At 43.6% G+C, this 22150-nt stretch overlaps 2 protein-coding genes and 1 long non-coding RNA gene across 7 annotated transcripts; 2 read left to right on the top strand and 1 right to left on the bottom strand.

The window, feature by feature from the left end:
• Positions 1-1088: 1088 nt before the first annotated feature.
• Positions 1089-21519, bottom strand: LOC135098387 (uncharacterized). 2 transcript variants are annotated; one of them, XR_010266930.1, is made up of 4 exons: positions 20903-21483; positions 20396-20801; positions 2141-2354; positions 1089-1222 (listed from the first exon to the last, which is right to left on the bottom strand). It is a non-coding gene; the product is annotated as an uncharacterized LOC135098387 (long non-coding RNA). The 2 variants fall into 2 exon arrangements; XR_010266929.1 differs by having other exon boundaries at positions 20396-21519.
• LOC135098383 (uncharacterized) lies at positions 5904-15038 on the top strand. 4 transcript variants are annotated; one of them, XM_064000722.1, is made up of 8 exons: positions 5922-6059; positions 9130-9185; positions 9557-9592; positions 10011-10063; positions 11032-11191; positions 11680-11988; positions 13650-14541; positions 14878-15017. In XM_064000722.1, the coding sequence occupies exons 3-7, from the start codon at positions 9577-9579 to the stop codon at positions 13808-13810; spliced, it is 699 nt and encodes a 232-aa protein (XP_063856792.1). In that variant the 5' UTR covers positions 5922-6059; positions 9130-9185; positions 9557-9576; the 3' UTR covers positions 13811-14541; positions 14878-15017. The 4 variants fall into 4 exon arrangements, with proteins under 4 accessions (XP_063856791.1, XP_063856790.1, XP_063856793.1 ...); XM_064000721.1 differs by lacking the exon at positions 9130-9185 and having other exon boundaries at positions 5904-6059; positions 9556-9592; positions 14898-15038; XM_064000720.1 differs by lacking the exon at positions 9130-9185 and having other exon boundaries at positions 5904-6059; positions 9556-9592.
• Positions 14665-17366, top strand: LOC135098384 (uncharacterized). The gene is made up of 4 exons (XM_064000724.1): positions 14665-15105; positions 15829-15943; positions 16257-16416; positions 16901-17366. Exons 1-4 carry the CDS (start codon positions 14899-14901, stop codon positions 16947-16949), a joined length of 531 nt encoding a protein of 176 aa, XP_063856794.1. The 5' UTR covers positions 14665-14898; the 3' UTR covers positions 16950-17366.
• Positions 21520-22150: the final 631 nt, after the last annotated feature.

The following is a 22150-nucleotide window of genomic DNA, read 5'->3' as shown; positions in this document are numbered from 1 at the left end:
AAGCAAAGTTATTGGAGATATTTTTGGCTAGATGCCAGAAATCACGAGGGGAGTTAGATCTTGAAAGGTTTTGACATTTTCTGTTAATGAAGGAGTTTTTGGCTAGTTGGAGAACAGACTTGGCATGGTTCCAGACAAAAATATAAACTGCATGAGATTCTGGTGATGGAAGGATTAAGTACCTTTTGTGGGCCACCTCTATCATGTATAGCACGAGAACAAGCTGTGTTAAACCAAGGTTTAAAAGGTTTAGGATGAGAACAAGAGTGAGGAATGTACGCCTCCATGCCAGACACTATCACCTCTGTTATGCGCTCAGCACACAAAGACGGGTCTCTGACACGGAAGCAGTAGTCATTCCAAGGAAAATCAGCAAAATACCTTCTCAGGTCCTCCCAAATAGCAGAGGCAAAACGCCGGAGGCACCTTCGCTTAGGGGGATCCTGAGGAGGGATTGGAGCGATAGGACAAGATAAAGATATGAGATTGTGATTGGAGGAGCCCAACAGAGAAGAAAGGGTGACAGCATAAGCAGAAGGATTAGAGATCAGGAAAAGGTCAAGAATGTTGGGCGTATCTCCAAGACACTCAGGAATACGAATAGGGTGTTGCACCAATTGCTCTAGGTCATGGAGGATAGCAAAGTTGTAGGCTAGTTCACCAGGATGGTTAGTGAAGGGAGAGGAAAGCCAAAGCTGGTGGTGAACATTGAAGTCTCCAAGAATGGAGATCTCTGCAAAAGGGAAGAGGGTCAGAATGTGCTCCACTTTGGAAGTATTATTATTATTATTAATATTATTATTATTATTATTATTATTATTATTATTATTATTATATTATTATTATTATTATTATTATGTTCAAAATATGTATTTAATATTTTTTATATTTTCAGAAGTGATGGAAGGAAGAAAGAGAGAGAAGACAAAGAAGGAAGAGGACACAAGAGGAGAACGAAGACAATAGGAGAAGAGGAAGAAAAAAAAAGAAATGAGAAGAAGATAGAGGAGAGAGAAAGATAAAGAAGAAATAAAGGAGAATAGGATGGAAAGAAAAGAAATGAGAGTAATAGATTCTCTCTCTCTCTCTCTCTCGCTCATGCCTAGTAGAAGAACCTGGTGAGTCCCCGTCAGAAACTTGAAAACATTTTCTGTTCCAGCGAGAGCTCACGAAAGACTTCCAAGCACGTGTGAGTGACTGGATGGTCTGGGAAGTACTCACCCTGGAAACACAGTGAGGGATTAATAAAAGGAAGGACATTGGCAATTGTGTGTTAATTCATATTGCTGTGGTGTGTGCAGGGAAGGACTGGGTAAATATAGGCAGCAGAAGAGGTGAGGAGTGTATGTGAACTGAAGGCAGGAAGTGAAAGACTGGATATTAGATAGAAGAGTGATAGAGGCAAAAAAAGGACTAGATATATAGAACATAAGAACATAAGAAATAAGGGAAGCTGCAAGAAGCGACCAGGCTTACATGTGGTAGTCCCTGTATGAAACACACCTACCTATTTCCATCTGCTATCCCCATCCATAAACTTGTCTAATCTTCTCTTAAAGCTCTCTAGTGTCCTAGCACTAACTACATGATTACTGAGTCCGTTCCACTCATCTACCACTCTATTTGAGAACCAATTTTTTCCTATCTCCTTCCTAAACCTAAATTTTTCAAGCTTGAACCCGTTATTTCTTGTTCTACCCTGGTTGCTGATCCTAAGAATTTTGCTTACATCTCCCTTGTTATAACCCTTATACCACTTAAAGACTTCTATCAGGTCCCCTCTTAACCTACGTCTCTCTAATGAATGTAAATTTAACCGCTTCAACCTCGCCTCGTATGGGATACTCCTCATCCCCTGTATCCTTTTAGTTATTCTCCTTTGTACTGATTCTAATAGACCTAATATAGACACAGGGAAGGACTGGATAAATATTAGAGGAGGTGACAGAGGCAAAGAGTGTACATTAATAAGGAAAAAATAAGTAAAATCAATGATATACAGGTGAAAACACATACAAACGACCCTAAAACACACACAACCACCCCGAAAACACTGCCAAACACCCAAAAACACACCTAAAAACACACATCCACCTTCATATATCAAAAACACACACACCCAAACACATCCCAGTCCCACCTTAACTAACTTAATCTTATATTCAGCATTCTTTTCCAACTCAGTCCAGAAATAATTTTCATTGCCGGTGACCAAGTCCATAAGTTCCATTGGCTGGAAAAGTTTGAGCACAAAACCGTCCCACACCCTGCAGAAGCCATCATGAAATGCCCTGTACTGCTTGTCAATGCTTGTGTTCAGTCTGTAGTCCACCAGCAGGTCCACTTACTCCTGCCTGTAGAAGAGAGACCCAATCAGATGCCAGTTCCTAGATACAAAAAGGGGGCATTTAATTTGAAGGGTGTGTTGAAAGCTCCCTCCTGCAAGAGTTCAAGTCATAGGAAAGAGGGAATACAAAGCAGGCAGGAAGTTCCAGGGTTCGTCTGAGACATGGATAAATGTTGAAAATACTGGGTAACGTTTGCCGACTGAATTTTACACACAAAAGTTGGTCGGCTGAAAAAAAAAAAAAAATGTTATTTGTGTACTATCAAACCAACTAATAAAATATTAGGAACATTTTTAGCCACCATCACCAAGCAGAGACCAAGAAAAATGGCAAAATTAGGTAAATACTGTGTACATCATCTCGGGTCAGGGATGTATCACCACCCTGGGACGAATATACAGTTAACATATCCGTATATAAATTCTGGTACACATGAAAGCAACAACCATGTTTTGATGCCAAATGTTAGCGGGGCACTGGTAAAGACTGTTGATAATGTGTGTGTCAACGTTTTCCCTAAGGTGCCGCTGGTCTGTTTACACCCTGTCTCCCAATGTCTTCCCTGAGTTGTCGCTTTCTTCTCTGGAAATACAACCCGTCCTTTCACACCTTGGTTCTTCTTCCCTGCTATGTTTGTACAACAACCACAACACATGTACAGACTAGGGTTTTACAGCACCACTACAAACTCGTATCTGTCGCCTCAGGTTTGTTGGGTGTTTTGGAGAAGCCGGCGTGTCTGATATCGCCCAGTGTTTCGTCTCCACGCGGTTTAGGCTGTCACAATATCCTGTCAGTACAAATAATACTTGCTCGACTCTCTTAGGGGATAAATTTGCAGTTTCAACCAATACTCCCATCCTCTTTATCTCTTTCACTAAAACCAGGAAGCATAGGAACCTGGTGGGATTTTTTTTTTTTTTTTTTTTGTGTGGGGAAAGCCGAAACGAGACATTTTTGACATTCCAGAAAAAGTTTAAGGATGACAAACAGCATATTTCGAAAACGGGATTTTTCTATATCATCTTAACCCAACGTAACCAACCTAATCTAACCGTGAGGGGAGAGGAGCTTCGTCCCTCTTGGACTCTCCCTTAAGGTCACTAACCTAACCTCCTAACCCACACACAAGGTAAACTAAGGTAACGTAACATTTTGTCACCTACATTGTCAGTCATCACTACATACCAGCAGTAATTACTTAACGAAAAATACCTTAAGAAATTGAGGGAACTGACGATAAACTGCCACTTCATATATTGACAGCCAGCACACGTCTCTCTTCCGTGTCCATGGTGAAACTGACGCACCACAGACAGTCCCGGGTGCTCCTTCCTCCTCTAAACACACGTGCCTACAAGTGATTGGCTGTCAGATTTCCGTGTGACCTGATTCGCAGCAAGTAACTCCACGACATCACAAGTCTTAACACGTGTCAACGTCACGTCACCATCGCGCACGCGCACTGTTGATGACAAACATATGAACACACACAGCATCCTACGAGAGACGACTACTGGTGGATCTGAGCTAGAATTGACTTGAATCTTTGACATTCTCATCTGAAGTTGTTATTAATTTCCAACAGGGTAAAATAAGGCTAGAAATGCTCCAAACAGTGAGATGTAGACCCTGCCAGGGGCTATGGTTACGTACAGTGTATTGGTTGAAACTGCAATAATACTTTTTAGGGATTTGCCAGATAAGACACAAGTCCCTGTAGAAACCAGTGGAAAATATTCCAAACTAATTATGTAGCAGAAGACAAGAAATAGATGTGAAAACACTGAGAGCCTTGTTGCGAGTATTTAGCTCATAATAACTGTTGTGTAGAATGTGCATCACCAGATCCCGTGGAAACTGTCAGCACAAACGCTTAGGATCAATGTTTTGTAGCATTTAAGTGCAGTGCATCAAGATGTATCACGACAGGCGGTTTTAGAGTGTGCTTCTCCAGATAGCGTTGACCAGCCCCTGCATTAACACAGCCGGCGATCACCGCATCCATCCACCCACTCACCCTTCCACCTAACTATTCATTCACCCATCCACCTATCCATCAGAACAACAATTTACCCATACACAGAGCAATTAATCCTCCCAACTGGCTACCTACCTAGTCCACCCTTCCATACACCCACCTACTCCCACAGCCGTCCTTCAGCCTAGATAATAACAGTGCTATACCAACGACAGCAACTACTACTACCACTACTACTACTACTGTTGCACTTCCTTACACACTTCCATTCCTCATTTCTTCCTCTTCGTACTAGTACAATCTACGCATTTCAGTCTGAAAACACATGTAAATACCTGGAAAACCCTGGAAACTGAGGGAAATATTGACAAGGAGACACGGGGAAGCAGGAGGGAAGGTCTCCGTCTGGCTTTGATGACGTCATGTGTTCAAGGTGGGTGCTGTGAACGGGCCTGTATCCTTCAATTTACTTAAGACATTTTGGAGGTTATTTATCTTATTTTCGTGGTTGATTCTGGCTTTCCTTTACGTATAAGCCTGGGAACTTTATTGAAGACAAAGTCTTCTGCACTTCTTCAAGTGCTTCCTTGGTGTCTTCATTCCCAAATCTTTTCACAAGAATGACTAAACTTTCTGCCACGTTGGAAGAGTCAGATGTTTGTGGAGAAGCCTGTCAAGGAGAAGGAGCCTGCGCTGGAGGGTGACACTCTCTGCTCTTCGCACATTGTGGGTATTACTCCCCTCGTATCTTCTTTTTCGATTGCAGGAATTCCCTGTTACAGCCCTGCAAAAAAGCTCCCATCGGGGAGATTTTCTTGTCCTAGTGCCACTCCTGCCAGCCACGTTCTATTTCCTGCAGAGTGGCAACACCTGCGGCACAGCTGACATGCTGTGCTCTGCAGCTGCAGCTTGGTGCTTTCAAGGTACTCCATTTTCCCCCACAGTGCATGTGCATATGCCATCTGTGAGGTCAACAGAATGACCTTGCCCTGGTGTTGATTGGCTCTGCATCTCGATCTCGTACACAGCACCGCCCACAGGTGTCACCAGTGCAGCAAGGATGGTGCTGAAAGTAGCCACAGTCTTCATGCGCCGCCTCCCCAGTGCCACTTCTATCAGTCTGTTTCACAATATTCACCAAGTCACGCACGCAACACACCACTATACGCTCCCAACCAAATTCTGTCATGACCGCCTTGTCTGTTTGCTTATTTAATCTTTCGTTTCATCTCTCTCTCTCTCTCTCTCTCTCTCTCTCTCTCTCTCTCTCTCTCTCTCTCTCTCTCTCTCTCTCTCTCGGCAACAATTATTGCAAGGGACCGTGTTCTCAAACAATTCAGCGCCTTATCGTGACTACTTACAAGCTGTAGTGGAAATGATTGGGATTATCGAGAGAGTTTCCATGATTAAAGCGATAACTTAACGAGGACCAATCAGAGAAACACCAATGGAAACAGGACTAATAATCTAATATGAGTTTTTTAAAATAATTCAGGTGAGAGTCCGGGCACCGTAAAGTCTGCGTTTTCTTGAATGTAACAAAATCGGGAATATTTCAGAACTTCAGAAATATAAGTACTTGGTATCACGCACGCATCCTGGCAGCTCGCGGCGGATTATTACAACTCGTCTAGTGTCCACGCCAACCACCACTACGCCGGACGCACCTCTTCACACTCAGCAGACCCACTGCCCTCGTGCATCACGCTGAGGTCATCCCCCCCTGGAAGGTATAGTCATATTCACTAATCAAATAACATGACGTACTTCTTCCTCCGCCGTTTCCCTAAATGTGCCATGTACGAGTCTCCTCCAGTTGTTTCTGTCCCTTGCATCTTTCTCTATGACTCCCTTCTTTTGCAGTTCTGCCGCAGTTCCTTCTGTCTCTCTCTCTCTCTCTCTCTCTCTCTCTCTCTCTCTCTCTCTCTCTCTCTCTGATAGTATGTATGTAAGTTCATTTTCCTTCCTTATTATTGTTTATCACTTGTTTATTTACTCATTAATACGCTTCTCGTCTTTCTCCTGTTTGAGGGCCTTTGTTTGGCGTCCTCTGGCAAGCCATGAGTCACTGTTCCGTATTCAGAAGCGCTCTGCTCTCCCACACAATTATTTTTCAACGCCATAGAGATGACTAGCCGGGTTCTCAAAGAGTTTCACCTTTCAATAATGTAGAAATGTTAATCTGTCAATAGAATCTAAGACTTGAATCTTTGACATTTTAACTTTACATCCTTTCGGTGACCATTACTGTCCTGCCGTAGTGGAGCTGACCGGCCTTTCCACAGTGCTTATCATGATTTATGCGATAGTTGAACAAAGGATTCTGCACCGCCAATAGAAGCACCCATGAGAACCCAATTAACCATGCATGTCGTCCGCGTTATGACTAGCTGGCTGGTCACACTAAAAATGTAGCAACAGTAGAATAATAGGTTAAGTTTGGTTAGGTTCGGATAGGTTAGATTTGGTAAGGTTAGCTTAGGCTGGGCTCCCTTCGGTTAGGTTCGGTTAAGATGGTTCTGTTCGGCTATATTAGATGGGGTCCATTCTGTTCGGATAGGTTCGGTTAGGTTAGTTTTGGATTCTCGTCAGGATTATTTTCAAAGGCCACTAAGAGGATGAATCGGGTTCTCATGAAATTTCCTCCTCACTAGAACCATGAAAACGCTGGAAAGGCGCGATGACGTCCAGTAAAGACTGTCAGATACACCTGAGGTAACACTCCCAAACATTTGAGAATACGCACCAGTGATGGCTGATAACATTCACGGGACTGGCTGCGGCTCGGTGTGTACAGCGCATATAAGGCACGCATTCAGAGGGGCTCTTCTCTCTCACCACCACTGTTTTCAAAGGCCACAGAAACTATTAGCTGGGTTCTCAAGAATGTTTTTTCTTGTTAATTATGTAGAGATCTTGTTAATCTGTCACTAGAACAATATAACAATATTAAAAAGAAAAAAACATGCTGAAAAAACCTGTATAACTTCATCTAGAGCCTTTTGAAATTAGTGAGGTGCGGCGCAGAAATGTTTCAGAATACGGTCCATTGTGTCATGGGTTCGATCCTTGGCAAGCCTCTGTAAAGATCTATATATGTTACCTTTTACGGCAGGCTGCAGGTAAGATTCTCAGTGTTTAGAAACGCGAGACGTCATCGCGTGATACGTAGAACATAAAAACATAAAATGTAGGAAGCTGCAGGAAGCCATCAGGCTTCCTTTACAGTGCAGCAGCTTGCGACAGTACGTACTGCCTGACTCTTGGAAAGTGTATCATGATGACCTTCCGTCCTCTATCCGTACTCCACAGAAAACGTAAAGAGGTGAACTTTGAGATCGTTCCAAGCATGGTTTCCTTTATGGCCAGAAAAAAAAAAAAAGAACACTATCATGAACCACGAGCAATTTATTTGATCGACGCTTATTAACCTCCTTCTCCCTGCACGAGCATCAGATGACAGGCTGAGAAGTGTTAATCTGTTAACTCTTTAATAGTTGATGAAGGGAATTCTTGTCGTAGAAGAAACCACGGTTAGAGAGATCCCAATTTCCACCTCTTACAGTTAGTTTTCCGCATTGCATCTGGCACACACACTCTAATATACCAGAAATCGCACAGCAAACATGAGCAGGTACTGTAAGTCTTTAGGAAATTATTATTATAAGCTCTACCGTTTCCACCTTCAAGCACGAGTGTTAAAAATAATGCAGCTAAGAGGGGACTTAAAGGAGGAATCTAAGTGACGCGAAGGATAAAACAGGGCTGACTGAAACACAAACATTGGGGTTAATAATAAAGATAAGGCATGAAGTAACGCTTTCAGGTTTGATAAAGGTTTGGTTCAGGAAAGAGATCAGAACAAATTGATCCTGAAAATTAATAAAGAAGTGAATAAGGTTGTTAGTGGAGAGTCAATAATAAGCTAACATATGAGAGAGAGAGAGAGAGAGAGAGAGAGAGAGAGAGAGAGAGAGAGAGAGAGAGAGAGAGAGAGAGAGAGAGAGAGAGAGAGAGAGAGAGAGACAGAGATCGGTTTTCTTTAGTAATCAAACAGTTATTTTACACACTCTCTCTCTCTCTCTCTCTCTCTCTCTCTCTCTCTCTCTCTCTCTCTCTCTCTCTCTCTCTCTCTCAAGTTATCTTATCTTAAATTAGACAGGAAATCCTCATTGGCAGCACACACACACACACACACACACACACATACACACGAAGCAAAGACCAAATTCTCCAACATTAAAAAGCCTTTCATGTCGACTCCATTGAAGAGACTGTGGTGGAAGGTACTTTGAAGAGACTGTGGTGGAAGGTAAAGAGGTTTTCATCTGTACTGTCATGATTCTAGTGATCGTTTAATTAACAAGGATTCTGCATCATCAGTGCGAGAAACACACCTAGGAACTGGATAATAATAATAATAATAATAATAATAATAATAATAATAATAATAATAATAATAGTAATAATAATGATAATAATAAACTATGTGGCCTGTGAAAAATGTTCTTGAGAATGCTTAAAGCGTTTTAACACTTAATTGTCCCATTTCTTCGTAACTGACACAAATTAAAATCGTTAGTTCTCTCTCTCTCTCTCTCTCTCTCTCTCTCTCTCTCTCTCTCTCTCTCTCTCTCTCTCTCTCTCTCTCTCTCTCTAAACATGTGTATATAATATAAATTCACATGGTTATGTAAGTGATACGATCTCTCTCTCTCTCTCTCTCTCTCTCTCTCTCTCTCTCTCTCTCTCTCTCTCTCTCTCTCTCTCTCTCTCTCTCTCTGTCTCTGTGTGTTTCAGGAGGTGACAGGAGGAGCAATGTGGAAGACACGCGTGGTATTCGTCACTGTTTTCACTAAGTCATATTCTTATGCACATGTTTACTTAATATAAACAATACAAATATTAATATTTTTTTGTGGTGTATTCAAGTGTGTGTGTGTGTGTGTGTGTGTGTGTGTGTGTGTGTGTGTGTGTGTGTGTGTGTGTGTGTGTGTGTGTGTGTGTGTGTGTGTGTGTGTGTGTGTGTGTGTGTGCGCGCGCGCGCGCGCGCGCGCATAAGTATTTAGTCTCGATTTTTTCTGTTGCTGTATTAATTTGAATTCTCTCTCTCTCTCTCTCTCTCTCTCTCTCTCTCTCTCTCTCTCTCTCTCTCTCTCTCTCTCTCTCTCTCTCTCTCTCTCTCTCTCTCTCTCTCTCTCTCTCTCTCCCCCCCCCCGTGTACAGCCTGCGTCTTCCTGACCAGCCATGCTTCTGAAATCGAGTGAGTATGAAAAGGATATCGCACACACACACACACACACACACATACTCAATCATCATAATCATCATCATCAGCAGCAGCAGCAGCATCAACATCATCATCATTTCTTCTCTTGGATTACAAGTTTGTATTTATGATATTGTTAACTCTCTCTCTCTCTATCTCTCTCTCTCTCTCTCTCTCTCTCTCTCTCTCTCTCTCTCTCTCTCTCTCTCTCTCTCTCTCTCTCTCTCTCTCTCTCTCTCTCTCTCTCTCTCCTCTCTCTCTCTCTCTCTCTGACGAAGTTCGTACATGCTTCCTTTCATTGCATTAAATCAGGAAATGCAACACAGTTTTCGGGAAAAAGAAAAAAAAAAAGAAAAACCCAAATATAATTTGTATAAGTGAGGCTAAGGCTCTTGTAACGCTTTGTTGACAGGAGCACAACAAGTAGAAGAGACAACCATGAAGATAACGGAGATATTAACCAAGGTCTGTATCCTGAAACTTTTCCATGTGTTATCTCCACTACTTCTGACAGATTGTAAAACTTACTGAGTAATTTCAAGGATGTTTTTATGATTGCAGTTGGAGTTTAACAACTAATCTGTATCATCAATGGAAGAAAAAAAAAAGATATTTAAAGATACGGCACCAATGATTTTTTGTGACTTGTGAAAAAGTCTTTGTGAGAAGCAAAACCGTTTAACAATACGGTTCAATATCATCATACTTGCTCTGTTCCTTCCCCTAATGTCCACCTGCCTGCGATCTGGCATGGAACCTTCCCTAAACTTTCCCAGTGTAGCCCAGTCTCTCATAGCCAGCGACCTTTTCCAGAACTCTCTCATTCTCTTCCAGTCCAGCCTTTCCCGGTTCATGGCACGTCTCTTCCCAACCCTCAACCCGCACCTTCCTACTCTCTCCTATAGCCTCTCCCTCTCCCTTCCCACCTTCCAAACCATCCCAGAGGAGAGGGAAACGTGCACCGCTCTTTCCTCCATCATGCTCGACGCATTCCAAACTGATTGTCTTTCCTAAGAGAGTAAAACACGAAGACACTAAAAATAAATGTTCTTTGTTCAGTCCCTGCGTGGGGTGTACACAATCCGAGGCCCTCCAACTCTCCTTTTCCATTTCATTATTTTCATCAAAGTTTCCCTGACAATGAGAGGCCAATGACAGTTCTTCCTCTTTGCTCCTTCACCCACAGGACAGAGAAAAGTAAGGATCGATATCTATGCTAAACCCATGTAACCTTCAACTCGAGTCACGTTGATCCCAGTAAGGACCAGTTTAGATACAAGGTGGGGATTGCTAATAAGTCTGAATGGTGTGTGTGTGTGTGTGTGTGTGTGTGTGTGTGTGTTCACAGCCGAGTAATATTAGCCACTTTACTGCAGCTTTCAACAACATTCTAGCATTTCGCCTCTCTTCTCTCCACTTCATTACATCAACAGTTAGACTTCCTGGCGTGTGATTATGACACAAAATTCAGTAACTGGCAAGACGCAAAGTTAAACAGGCTAGCCATGAAAATTTCGGCACACCCTTACACCAATACGACTTTCCAAATACGAGAAAAGACCACTGGCAAAATAATAGCAACAAATTCTACAGGTGAGTCGCGCACTTTCGCTTTTCTGTTCTCTCCTCATTTCATTATGGCTGAAAGTTATATATATTCTTTGTATTTCTTTTCACTCTTACTGAAAGACTAACACACACACACACACACACACACACACACACACACACACACACACACACACACACACACACACACACACACATTCTCTCTCTCTCTCTCTCTGAACATCTTTCAGAGTAGCATCAACAAAAATGAAATAAGTAAATAAATGAAATAAGATAATAGATTAATAGATAAAATTTAAAAGAAAAACCAAGGTAATTTCTTCAATATCGTTTGCCTTTGATTTGTCTTGTAAAGGTAGAAAGGCAAAAGAAAATAATAATGATAATCTTTTCTCTTTTTTTCTTTCTTCTGCAGGCAGTCTAAGAGAAGTACGTGGATAAATGCAACAACGTATGTAATCTTGATGCAAGTCCCTTATAACTACCTTAGTCGTGTGTTCTCACCCCAACAGAACCTGAAGTTAGGGTGAGAAGTCTTCAGTGTGATTCCAGAAGATGCACAGCTACCGTGGAAAACAATTGCGTTAAATATAATGGTTACAATATGAAAATGCAATTCATTCTGAAGCCATCGAGTAAGAAATTCAAGAGTCCCCTCGTTAAATACGGTGCCGTCAATTCTGAGGGAAGAGCAACGATAGCATTAAAAGATCTGCTGCCCTTTACGAACTACACCGTAACCGCCAACCCTGCCAACGACGTGGGCGCCGCCACCGACCCCTCCCTCACCAAGGAAACCTCCTTCATCGCAATTTCCCAATGTGAGACTCCGTACTTGTGCCTGTGTGAGACTTACGGTGGTGAAGGTGGCACGTGAGACGCTTCTGGCAGACTAGGTAGTGTGGTGCGCCACCTCCACCATCACCCCCACAACAACAACAACAACAACAACAACAACAACAACAACAACAACAACATAATCCTTTGTTCTTCTCTAGGGACAACATTTATGAACTTTTTTTTTTACCATTCGTTTGTACTTGGTCCCTCTCTTTAATACATTAAAAAATTATACTAATAGTAAAAGAAATCCTCACGAATGGGGGTGGTAAAACAAACCACGTAACACACACACACACACACACCTTTCCTCATCCTCTCTCTCTCTCTCTCTCCTCTCTCTCTCTCTCTCTCTCTCTCTCTCTCCTCTCTCTCTCTCTCTCTCTCTCTCTCTCTCTCTCTCTCTCTCTCTCTCTCTCTCCCCGTAATAATGATCTTTTTTCCCTCCTCTCCTCAATCATTGTTTTTCTTTCCCAAGTTATGTGTCATTTGAGAAAATTAAAAAAAAATAATCAGGTAACAGGTGCTTTAAGCTGCGGAGCAACTTCAAGGACCTTCCCCAGCGACTGGAGGGGTTCCAATTTTTTTTGACTCGTCTCAGACCGGCTCATACGGACCTCGCCGTTCTTATTGAGGTTGTTCTTGGCATTGCGCAATATTGCACCACACCTGCACGAAAATGCTGTGTCGCTGCTGCCCAGGCCTCCCTACCCGGGACCCTCCTCGACCACCAACCATCGCGCCAAGAGTCGCGCCACCGTGATGGTTGCGGCGGACGACATGTTGCTATAAGTGACGCTGTGTTTACAATGCGTGGAGCTTCATCTGCAATTTGATCACACTTTCGTGTTCACGAGAGTTTTTCCTAATTGATGTAATAATTTATTTCATTATTCAATGATTAACTGTTAAAAAATAGCGAGCATAAGTAAAACATGTCATACACTTTTTATTTTTACATCTTCACAGTTCAACTCGTCGTAATACCGTTTCTTTTTTTTTTTTTTTTGTCAAGTTTTTACAATACATGTTGATTCTACAGTTACTGCTGAGTCTGATGGGGTCAACAAAACTGGCTATCCCGTATATGAAGTGTGTTATGGCAAATGATTCCCGCATTTTTTCGCGCTCCAGCTCGAGCTGTAGTGATGAGGCGAGAGTTGCGTGAGTTGCCAGGCAGAAACTTTCCCTCACATGCAGATCAATCAAAATATGCAAAATACGGCAAAGCGGTGGCTCTCATGAAGGAATGTCATAAAACAAGAAAGACGCGCCGTCAAAAGTTACATCCATGAAGGTGTTTCCCAGAGTGAAAACGCTATTTTTTTATGCGATGGACGCCAAAAGGTGCTCCCACCAAATCATCGTCGTGCCCTCCAGAGGCCAGGTGGACCGGTGGGTTGCAGAGATGTGCGCTAACAAAATTAGAACCCCCAGGGGGAGGCTCCTGCTGACGAAATAACAAATAATAATAAATAATTAAATAAGTAAATAAATAAATAAATAAAAAATAAATAAAAAAAATGTGTGTGTGTGTGTGTGTGTGTGTGTGTGTGTGTGTGTGTGTGTTTCAAACAGTTTGCGTCACTATGATCAGGTTAGTTTCCTGACCTCAAGTGAGCTTTAATTTTTCCCCACGCAGGCTATTGGAATCCAAGGACTAGGGCAGAGATCGACGCAAAAACAACCCTACGCTTCACTTGGAACGGACTTCGCAGTAACAATGGCAACCCTGGTTACTACACACTCACATTCTTGGATGGGAGGAGACAAGAGCACTGTGAAAAATATCACCGATACTGAAAATCGAAGTATGTCAAAGGTCTTACCCACTGACGCACAAACGCAAACTCCTCGCGTGATTACAGAATCACATTGTGAAACGTTTCGGCGTCTCAGCTCGACTCTTACTAGGCGTGACTGGCGATTGCTAAAGTGATTTTGATTCTAATGATAGTCTAACAAGAATTTTGTACTACTGATGAACAAAAGATCCATGAAAACCCGGCGCATTATCTCTATGGCTTTTGAAAACAGTCTTTATGAGAAACCAAACGCATTTCTGAAAAGGGACCTTGACATGCCTGGCGGTGCAAGATCTACAGGCTAAAGATCTGTGTTCAGAAACGCTTTGCTCTCTCACCACGACTATTCTCAAAAGTCACAGAGATGATTTGCTTGATTCAAAAGAGAGAGAGAGAATAAATAAATAGATAAAAATCGGCCTTAAAAACTCACGTAACTTCACCTATATACAGCCTTTTGAATGTAGCGGAGGTGTGGCGCAGAAGTGTTTCATAAATATTGCCCTTAACTTCATCTCTTCTCCCGCCGCAGTTTGCTCACCTGACTCCAGGCAAAAAGTACACGTTAGAAGTGAAGGAGTGCTTTACAACAGTGCACTGTGACATACTGACGACACTTGAAGAATGGACGGAACCAGAGAAGCCACGAGTGCTGGAAAAGACAGAACTCCAGACAACAACAGACACCACCATCACCATCCAGCTGCCCGTCCTGCAGAACCCTCCAGGGTCTGTGTGTGTGTGTGTGTGTGTGTGTGTGTGTGTGTGTGAGAGAGAGAGAGAGAGAGAGAGAGAGAGAGAGAGAGAGAGAGAGAGAGAGAGAGAGAGAGAGAGAGAGAGAGAGAGAGAGAGAGAGAGAGAGAGAGAGAGAGAGAGAGAATGTCTTATATTTTGCTCATATGAAGTTCTATTTATACTATACGTATTTACTTGAGTGTGTGTGTGTGTGTGTGTGTGTGTGTGTGTGTGTGTGTGTGTGTGTGTGTGTGTGTGTGCTGCGAAAAAGGCCAAAGTTGATGTGTTTATCCCGCCGGTCGTGCTCTACTCGTACCTTAATCCACTCAGTGACTGGTTACTGGTGGCAGAATGCACTGGATATTGCTGAGGAAATACAGCGGCGGCGACGACGAACATCACACAAGGAAGCAAGATACTGAGAAGAAAGCACTGGTAACGGTTCGCACGGAAAGGGCGAAGGAAAGGAAGGAGGCGCAGGCAAAGAGGAGGAATCGTCGTTCCGCTGATCCAGGCCAAAATGATCACTCGTTGCGAATTGTGGCAAAGATCGAGGTGGTAAGTGTGTGTGTGTGTGTGTGTGTGTGTGTGTGTGTGTGTGTGTGTGTGTGTGTGTGTGTGTGTGTGTGTGTGTGTGTAGTTGACACTTTTCACTATTTACTGAAGGGGAAACTGAGAACGGAGACTAGGACCACAAAAGACAGTATACATATTTTTCCTATTTCTATTGGCATTAGTACACTAAGCATTACTAACTACTAAGTAGGAATATGAGGATGACACGTGACTCGGACTAAGGCGAACAGAATGTACACAGGTCAGTTAGAGATTAAAGCTTCTAAATCTACGTTCGTTAGATAGACGTAGAGTAAGAGGTGATCTGGTAGAGGTATTTAAGTGGTATAAAAAATATAACAAGGTGACGTTGACAAATTTCTTAAGGCTAGTAAACTGGAAAGCACGAGAAGTAACGGTCCAGTCTTGAATCAGTCATTTCAGAAAGAAAGGAAGAAAATGGTAATCAGAGAGAGGAGTGAACGACTGGGTTAGGCTCAAGTAATCAGGTTGTTAGTGCCGCGTCAACAAGGACCTTTAAAAGAATACTAGATCAATTAATGGATAAAGAATACATAGACGGATATACATGCGTAAGTACGTAGGTGTGTTTTGCGAGTATGCAGGGATTTGTTGTTCTTATGAGGCAAGATTATGAGCTACTGTTGCAGGCTTGTCCCCGTTGAGTGAATCCAAGAATGAAACTAATGGCCGTGGCTTCCGCAGGTGGAGGAAAAGGACCCCGAGGAGTTAGTGGTGGTGGGAGGCGACTGGCATGGAGGGAAGGGTCTGGAAAGCGACACTGAGTACATTGTGTTCATAGTGACGGAGACCAGGGCAGGTGAGTGAGTCTCTCTCTCTCTCTCTCTCTCTCTCTCTCTCTCTCTCTCTCTCTCTCTCTCTCTCTCTCTCTGGAAATTCGAATTATACCTTACTTGTTAGTTTTATCAGTTATTTTAACATTACTAGTATTTCTGTGCCTCATGACCGTAGTTGTTGCGGCACCAATCAATTTTTTTTTTAATCACTTCACTTCTCTTAATCATTCAGTGTTCTTACGCTCCTCTCTTCTAGTCGTGTTTCGCTTCCACGGTGTTCATGCGTTCCTGTGTTATGGTCATGTTTCACTACTCTTCCCCTTCCTCCCATACCAGGTCCCTACAGTGAATACTTCTCGTGCAAGCCAAGGATTATGAGGACAGCGAAACGGCCTAAAGAGCCCGCTTTTCTGGGGATGACCGTGGGCCTGTGTTCTGCTGCGCTCTTCCTCATTTGCTTCATTGCAGCACTGGTGGTGAAACTTAAGAAATCAAGGTGTGTGTGTGTGTGTGTGTGTGTGTGTGTGTGTGTGTGTGTGTGTGTGTGTGTGTGTGTGTGTGTGCGCGCGCGCGCGCGTATACGTACGTACGTACGTGCGTGCGTGCGTCTCTCTCTCTCTCTCTCTCTCTCTCTCTCTCTCTCTCTCTCTCTCTCTCTCTCTCTCTCTCTCTCTCTCTCTCTCTCTCTCTCTCTCTCTCTCTCTCTCTCTCTGTCTCCACTCACAGGCTTGGCTTTTTCCCACCGCATAATGCAGCGCCCTAAGAAATTAAAGAAAGAAAGACGAGTAAACAAAAAATCATAAATAACAAGGTAGTGATGTAGATAAGGTAACAAAGTGACAAAATTCATTCATGATTTTAGAAACTGATAGTAATTTTTTTTTCATCTCGACTTTTTTATTTTATTTTATTTATTTTTTACGTAACGTAATATACTTGTCTGTTTTCGCTAATCATTTTTTTTCTTTCCATTTGGAAAGGTCTCTTGTTGTGACACAGGAAGCAGCTTCCGGAAAAGAGTCGTTGTAACCCAGTCAACAAGGAAGGTAAGGCATGAAGAGAGGATCATGCGGACCATAACTAAGGCCAGCATTCAGAGACCCTTTGTTCTCTCACCACAGCGACTGAGGTACTGTCAAAGAAGACTACGATATGTTAAGACAAGTAGAATCTACCTGCCAGATACTATATAATGGTTTAGGGAATAGACCTTCTGTATTAGATAGCTAGTATACTCAATAATTTTGCTCTGTATTGATATCTCTGTTTCCTTATTCTTGAAATAATGAATAAAATGCTCAGCAAGCTATATTCTCTGTTGTCCGTCGTAGCAAACGATGCTGTTGTGATTCTTTGCTCGATGGATTCTGTTACTACGAAACCGAGTCTTTTGTATTGATTCGAGTCTGTACTGGTGATGGGCAACAATAAACCTGGTAACTGCCACGCCGTGTCTACATTCCTCACCTTCCCCTGGGCTCAATACACAACAGGTGTGGTGTCTTCAAAACGATAATAGAGGTGTGTTGTATTTCAAGCCATGGGCATCACTTGAGAACACAAGAACATGAGGGAAGCTGCAAGAAGCCACCAGGCCAACACGTAATAGTGGCATCATGAAACATATCTATTTGCACCTATCATCCTCACACAGTAATTAATCTGATCTACTTTTGAAGCTCAATAATGACTCAACACCAACAACTTGACTAGTAAGTCTACTCCATTCACCTACCACTATCTAAGAACCAATTCCCAATTAGAGTGGTAGACTGAGGAACACTGATCCAAGACGTAGCAGCAAAGGTCCCCCGCCAATTTCACTGAACGGGAATGCACGGCAAGTATGATGTTTAACACCATCATTCAAAAGGATGTCAATCATAACTTGAATATCTGATTGCAGGTAAAATTAAAATTGGACACACTGTAGTGAGCGTTTGTTTTCGTGATAATTAGATTTAGTTACTCTGAATCAGTGACTGACCATGCAGACTTAATTAAGCAGAAATATCAAAGGAATTAAAACTGCACATAATTAGGAGAGTGTTCTGCTCTTCTTAGGTCACTAAACGTTAGCAATGTAAGGATAATATTATCAGTTTTGCCAATACTATTTTGTAAAGTTTGAACATATCCACTTCATCACTAATTCATGACATCGTATTAGCTGCATTCCCTCCCTGAAATGACCAGTTATTTCCTTGACCTGATTCCTGGCGCCCATTTGTAGAAGACTGTCAGATTTACCACTATTATTTGGTAAAGTTGAAACACATCCACTTCATCACTAACTCATAACATCATATCAACTGTGTTCCTCGCGAAGTGCACTCCCCTCTTGAATAACCCATTGTTTCCTTCACCTGACTCCTGGCGGTCATTCATCAGATACTGAGATGAAAACGTTGTGTCAAATTGGCCCACTGCCACGCACACGCTCGCTTAGCAATTACCTGCACGTAACGCGACATACACACGAAATAAAAAAAAATAAATAAAAATAAAAATAAAAATAAATAGATAAATGAAAAAAAAAAAAATAAATAAATAAATAAAAATTGGTGCAAAATTCTACATTCTACAAAATTCTACCCACCCCCCCAAAGTCTGGCGTCACGCTGCCTGGTGCTGGGGAGAGTTTATCGTGCAGCAGATGTGATCACATTCATGAATCTCGTGATATTTTTTGTCGCTTTTTGTCGCTGTTTGCTCGGTGGTCACAAACGAGGGAAAAAGATTGACCTTTGAGTCCTGTGGTGTCGCTTTCCTCACGGATCGCTGTAGCCACACGTGCTCTCTGTCGCCGCGAGTGCCAGGTGTGTGCAGCAGGTGGGTGTGAACAGAGGGAAGGAAGAAGAGGAAGAGCAGGAAGAGGAGGAGAGGGACTAGCGTGAGGTGAGGAAGACAGTGAGTGAGGGAGTGGCGGTGATGAGCGAAGGTGACATGCACAAGTGAGAGGCGGGTTGACTGAGGACGTTGGTGGCGGCCGCGGCGAGGGAAGGAAAGGAGGGAAGGAGAGACGGGAGTGGGAAAAGTAGGAATAAAAGAGAACGTAAAAGGAGTCACGCAGGAAAGCAAGAAGGAAAGACCGCCGTGCTGTGACAAGAGTAAAAGTGTCAGTAGGTTTGTAGCGAGCAGGGAGGAAAGAAATGTGTGTAGCGTAAAACTGAGCCGCGAAGGAAGAAAGAAGATAGGGAAAGAAAGAATTTGAGATAACTGGGATGAAGTAAAAAAAAGGAGGGTAAAAGAACATGGCCAGAGAGGAAGCTGTGAAAGAGGAAGAGGAAAACAATATTATAGTGGAGGAGAGCAGAGTAAAGGCGGCGAGGACAGGAAAGTGTGTGAGCGACATTCACACGAGGCTGATCAGGCAGCAGGAGGCGGCGTGAGAGGGAATATAAAAGTGAAGGAAGAATAGTACGAAAAAGTAAATAGGCAGGTTATCAAGCAAGAGGCTGCATGTGACACGTTACTCCTGAGTGCTTGTGAAATGCTTCCTTGTTGTGTTGCCTCGTGGAATACAGCAACTGTTCGCTGATAAAGGAGACCCGAGGCTTGATTGCATTTCCTGTTTGTCTGGTGGTGTGTTTGTTTTGTCCTTGAGTTAGAAGCGTATTCACCACCCTCACTCACTCACTCACTCACTCATCCCATTCTTTCTTAACACTGTTCCGTACATCACCAGGCTGCCCATCACTGCCACTGCCCCTCTCATCCCCTCTCATCACGTCCCACCCCCCGCGCCCCCGCCTGCAGTCACTCGAGGAGGCAAGAGGGGGAGGTGGAGGGAGTGTTCTGGACAATCACGTGTTGCCATATTGGAAAAGTTAGTTAAGTGTAGTTAGAGAGCATAACTGGAACATTTCAACCAGATCCTATTGTACTAACAGCCAATCCTCTCTTACCGTCACGGGGAGAGAGAGAGAGAGAGAGAGAGAGAGAGAGAGAGAGAGAGAGAGAGAGAGAGAGAGAGAGAGAGAGAGAGAGAGAGAGAGAGAGAGACGGACACATTCTTATTAGTAAAGGGGACAGAACTTGTTTTTCATTTAAAAGCATTTCTGCACCTCAGTTATAGCCAGCCTCTCTCTCTCTCTCTCGCTGCCCACCTGCACCCACACAGCCCCGCTTCACCCCGCCACACATCTCCACCCACACAATCCCGCCCCGACTCACTCCGCCGCCCACCTGCACCACACAGCCCCACCTCGGCCTCCGTGATTTGTTATAACCAGTACAAGGCTATTTTCTTTATCCTGACTGTTGCAAATAAAACTCTTAATGGCCGTGTGGAGAGCGTAATGAGTGACCCTCCTGCGTCACTCCCCCGCCCTCACTCCTCTCATCACTCTCCCTTCCTGCCTCCCTCCTTCCCCCTCCCTCCCGATCTCCCGCACCATCTCCCACCCCTCCCTCTCAATATCGGCGTGTCATTAGCGGCCTAATGAGCCTTCCCGGCACACGGCAACACTTACCGGCAGCGCGGCAACACTTCCCAGCACACGACAGCACTTCCTGGCAGCAAGGCAGCACGGCAACACTCCCGGCAGCACGGCATTACAGTGCTGCACTGGGATCACGACGATCTCTTTCACTGTGTAACTGGATCACGGCAACAACAACGTAACAGCAGAACATCAGTGACAGGCGGCCGCGGCTTACGGAACGAATTTTATTCACTCACAACACAGTAATTTTGTCACCGCACCTCAGAACTTAGCACAGGTTTTCCTTCCTCGCATCGCCATTATCGCCCTTGGTGCGTGCCACAGCCATCAGTAAGCCCGTGTTTAGGCAGTAAGTCAAAACCAAGTACCGCGCTCAGCACCAGATCGAGGGACACGCCATGCTTCACCTCACCGCCACACGCCATTCACTTCACTGCACCACAAGGAAAATAAGTAGCAGGCAAATCATGACAGAACCAAACAAAACAACATCAATATTAATAAATCCTATACCATAAACCTTCTCTCCCTCACTGGCTTAGGGACTCCAGTCGCCTATACTCTGAGAGGCTCTCAGCTCACAGCCGTGATCGCGCATGCCCACCACCCGCCACCCTCTCCACCACCGACCCACTCCGTGAACACGAGACACGAGGCGAAGCACCTTCTCTCTAACGACACTGAAGGCCTCCATACTATCCTCATTCACTCGCCAACACTCTGAACGCGCACAGCTTAACCACTAGTGCCGTTTGCCTCTGTACACGCCCTCCACACTGGCCTCCTGTCCCGCGCCAACAATTATGATTATCTCCGCCACCGCCGCCACGTTGCTGCTTCCAAACACCGCTGTCACTGGTCCTTTTGTAGTACTAGTCACACACACACACACACACACACACACTGTGTGTGGTGGAAGGCAGGCTGAGGTGCAGAGCCACGTGAAAATATTTAGGTGGAAATAAATCAGAAGGAGGTGGTAGGCATCTCTGTGCGGCAATGGTGTGACTACGCAACGTGCAGGAGTGGCGGCTGCTGGAGGGTGCAGGGAACTTTTCAAAGGCGACTGGGAACACTTCAACAACGATGACAAAAATAAGTGAATAAATAAATAAACAAAATATTCACACGTCAGCGAAAGTCAGAACAATTAAATGCTCCGTGGTAAAGTGCTTGTCTCATTGCTTTAAAGTTATCAGTTCGAACCCTGCTTAGGTTAAATTGTTGAGAGAGAGAGAGAGAGAGAGAGAGAGAGAGAGAGAGAGAGATTGAATACATCTTCAAATGCTTCGCTTCAAGCTTCGAATCATTGCAATATTTTCTTTTTCTTTCTCTATTTTTCTTTTCCCCTGTCAGTATTTCCTCCTAGATCTCAACTGGAGCTTATCGAGAAGAACAAATGTCTCCTTCTACAACGTGTTTTAAGTCAACACCTTTTTCCCTTCATTACCTATCTATCTATCTAAGAAAAAAAAAAACACCTACCACGTATATATTGAAGGTAATTGAAACACCTGTGTGGTTTTCAATTCATGTGTGTGTTTGTCTTAGTATTAAGTGGAGAGAACAAGCGGAGGAGTCGTCTTGTTATGCTACGTCATTCTTACATCGTGACGGCCATTCAGTTAGTGGTGGTGGCGGCGGCGGTGGTGGTGGTGGGTAGTAATTGTGGTTGTGGTGGTGGTGGCAGTTGTTGTGGTAGTAGTAGTAGTAGTAGTAGTAGTATCTTTGTTGTAATAGTAGTGGTAATAATACTTGTAGTAGTTATGTTGTTGTGGTCAT

The sequence above is a fragment of the Scylla paramamosain genome, unplaced genomic scaffold (assembly GCF_035594125.1).
Source record: "Scylla paramamosain isolate STU-SP2022 unplaced genomic scaffold, ASM3559412v1 Contig59, whole genome shotgun sequence".
In the NCBI taxonomy this organism is placed as follows: domain Eukaryota; kingdom Metazoa; phylum Arthropoda; class Malacostraca; order Decapoda; family Portunidae; genus Scylla; species Scylla paramamosain.
The sequence above is the reverse complement of the archived record's forward strand: the minus strand, read 5'-3'. Positions and strand labels throughout refer to the sequence as shown.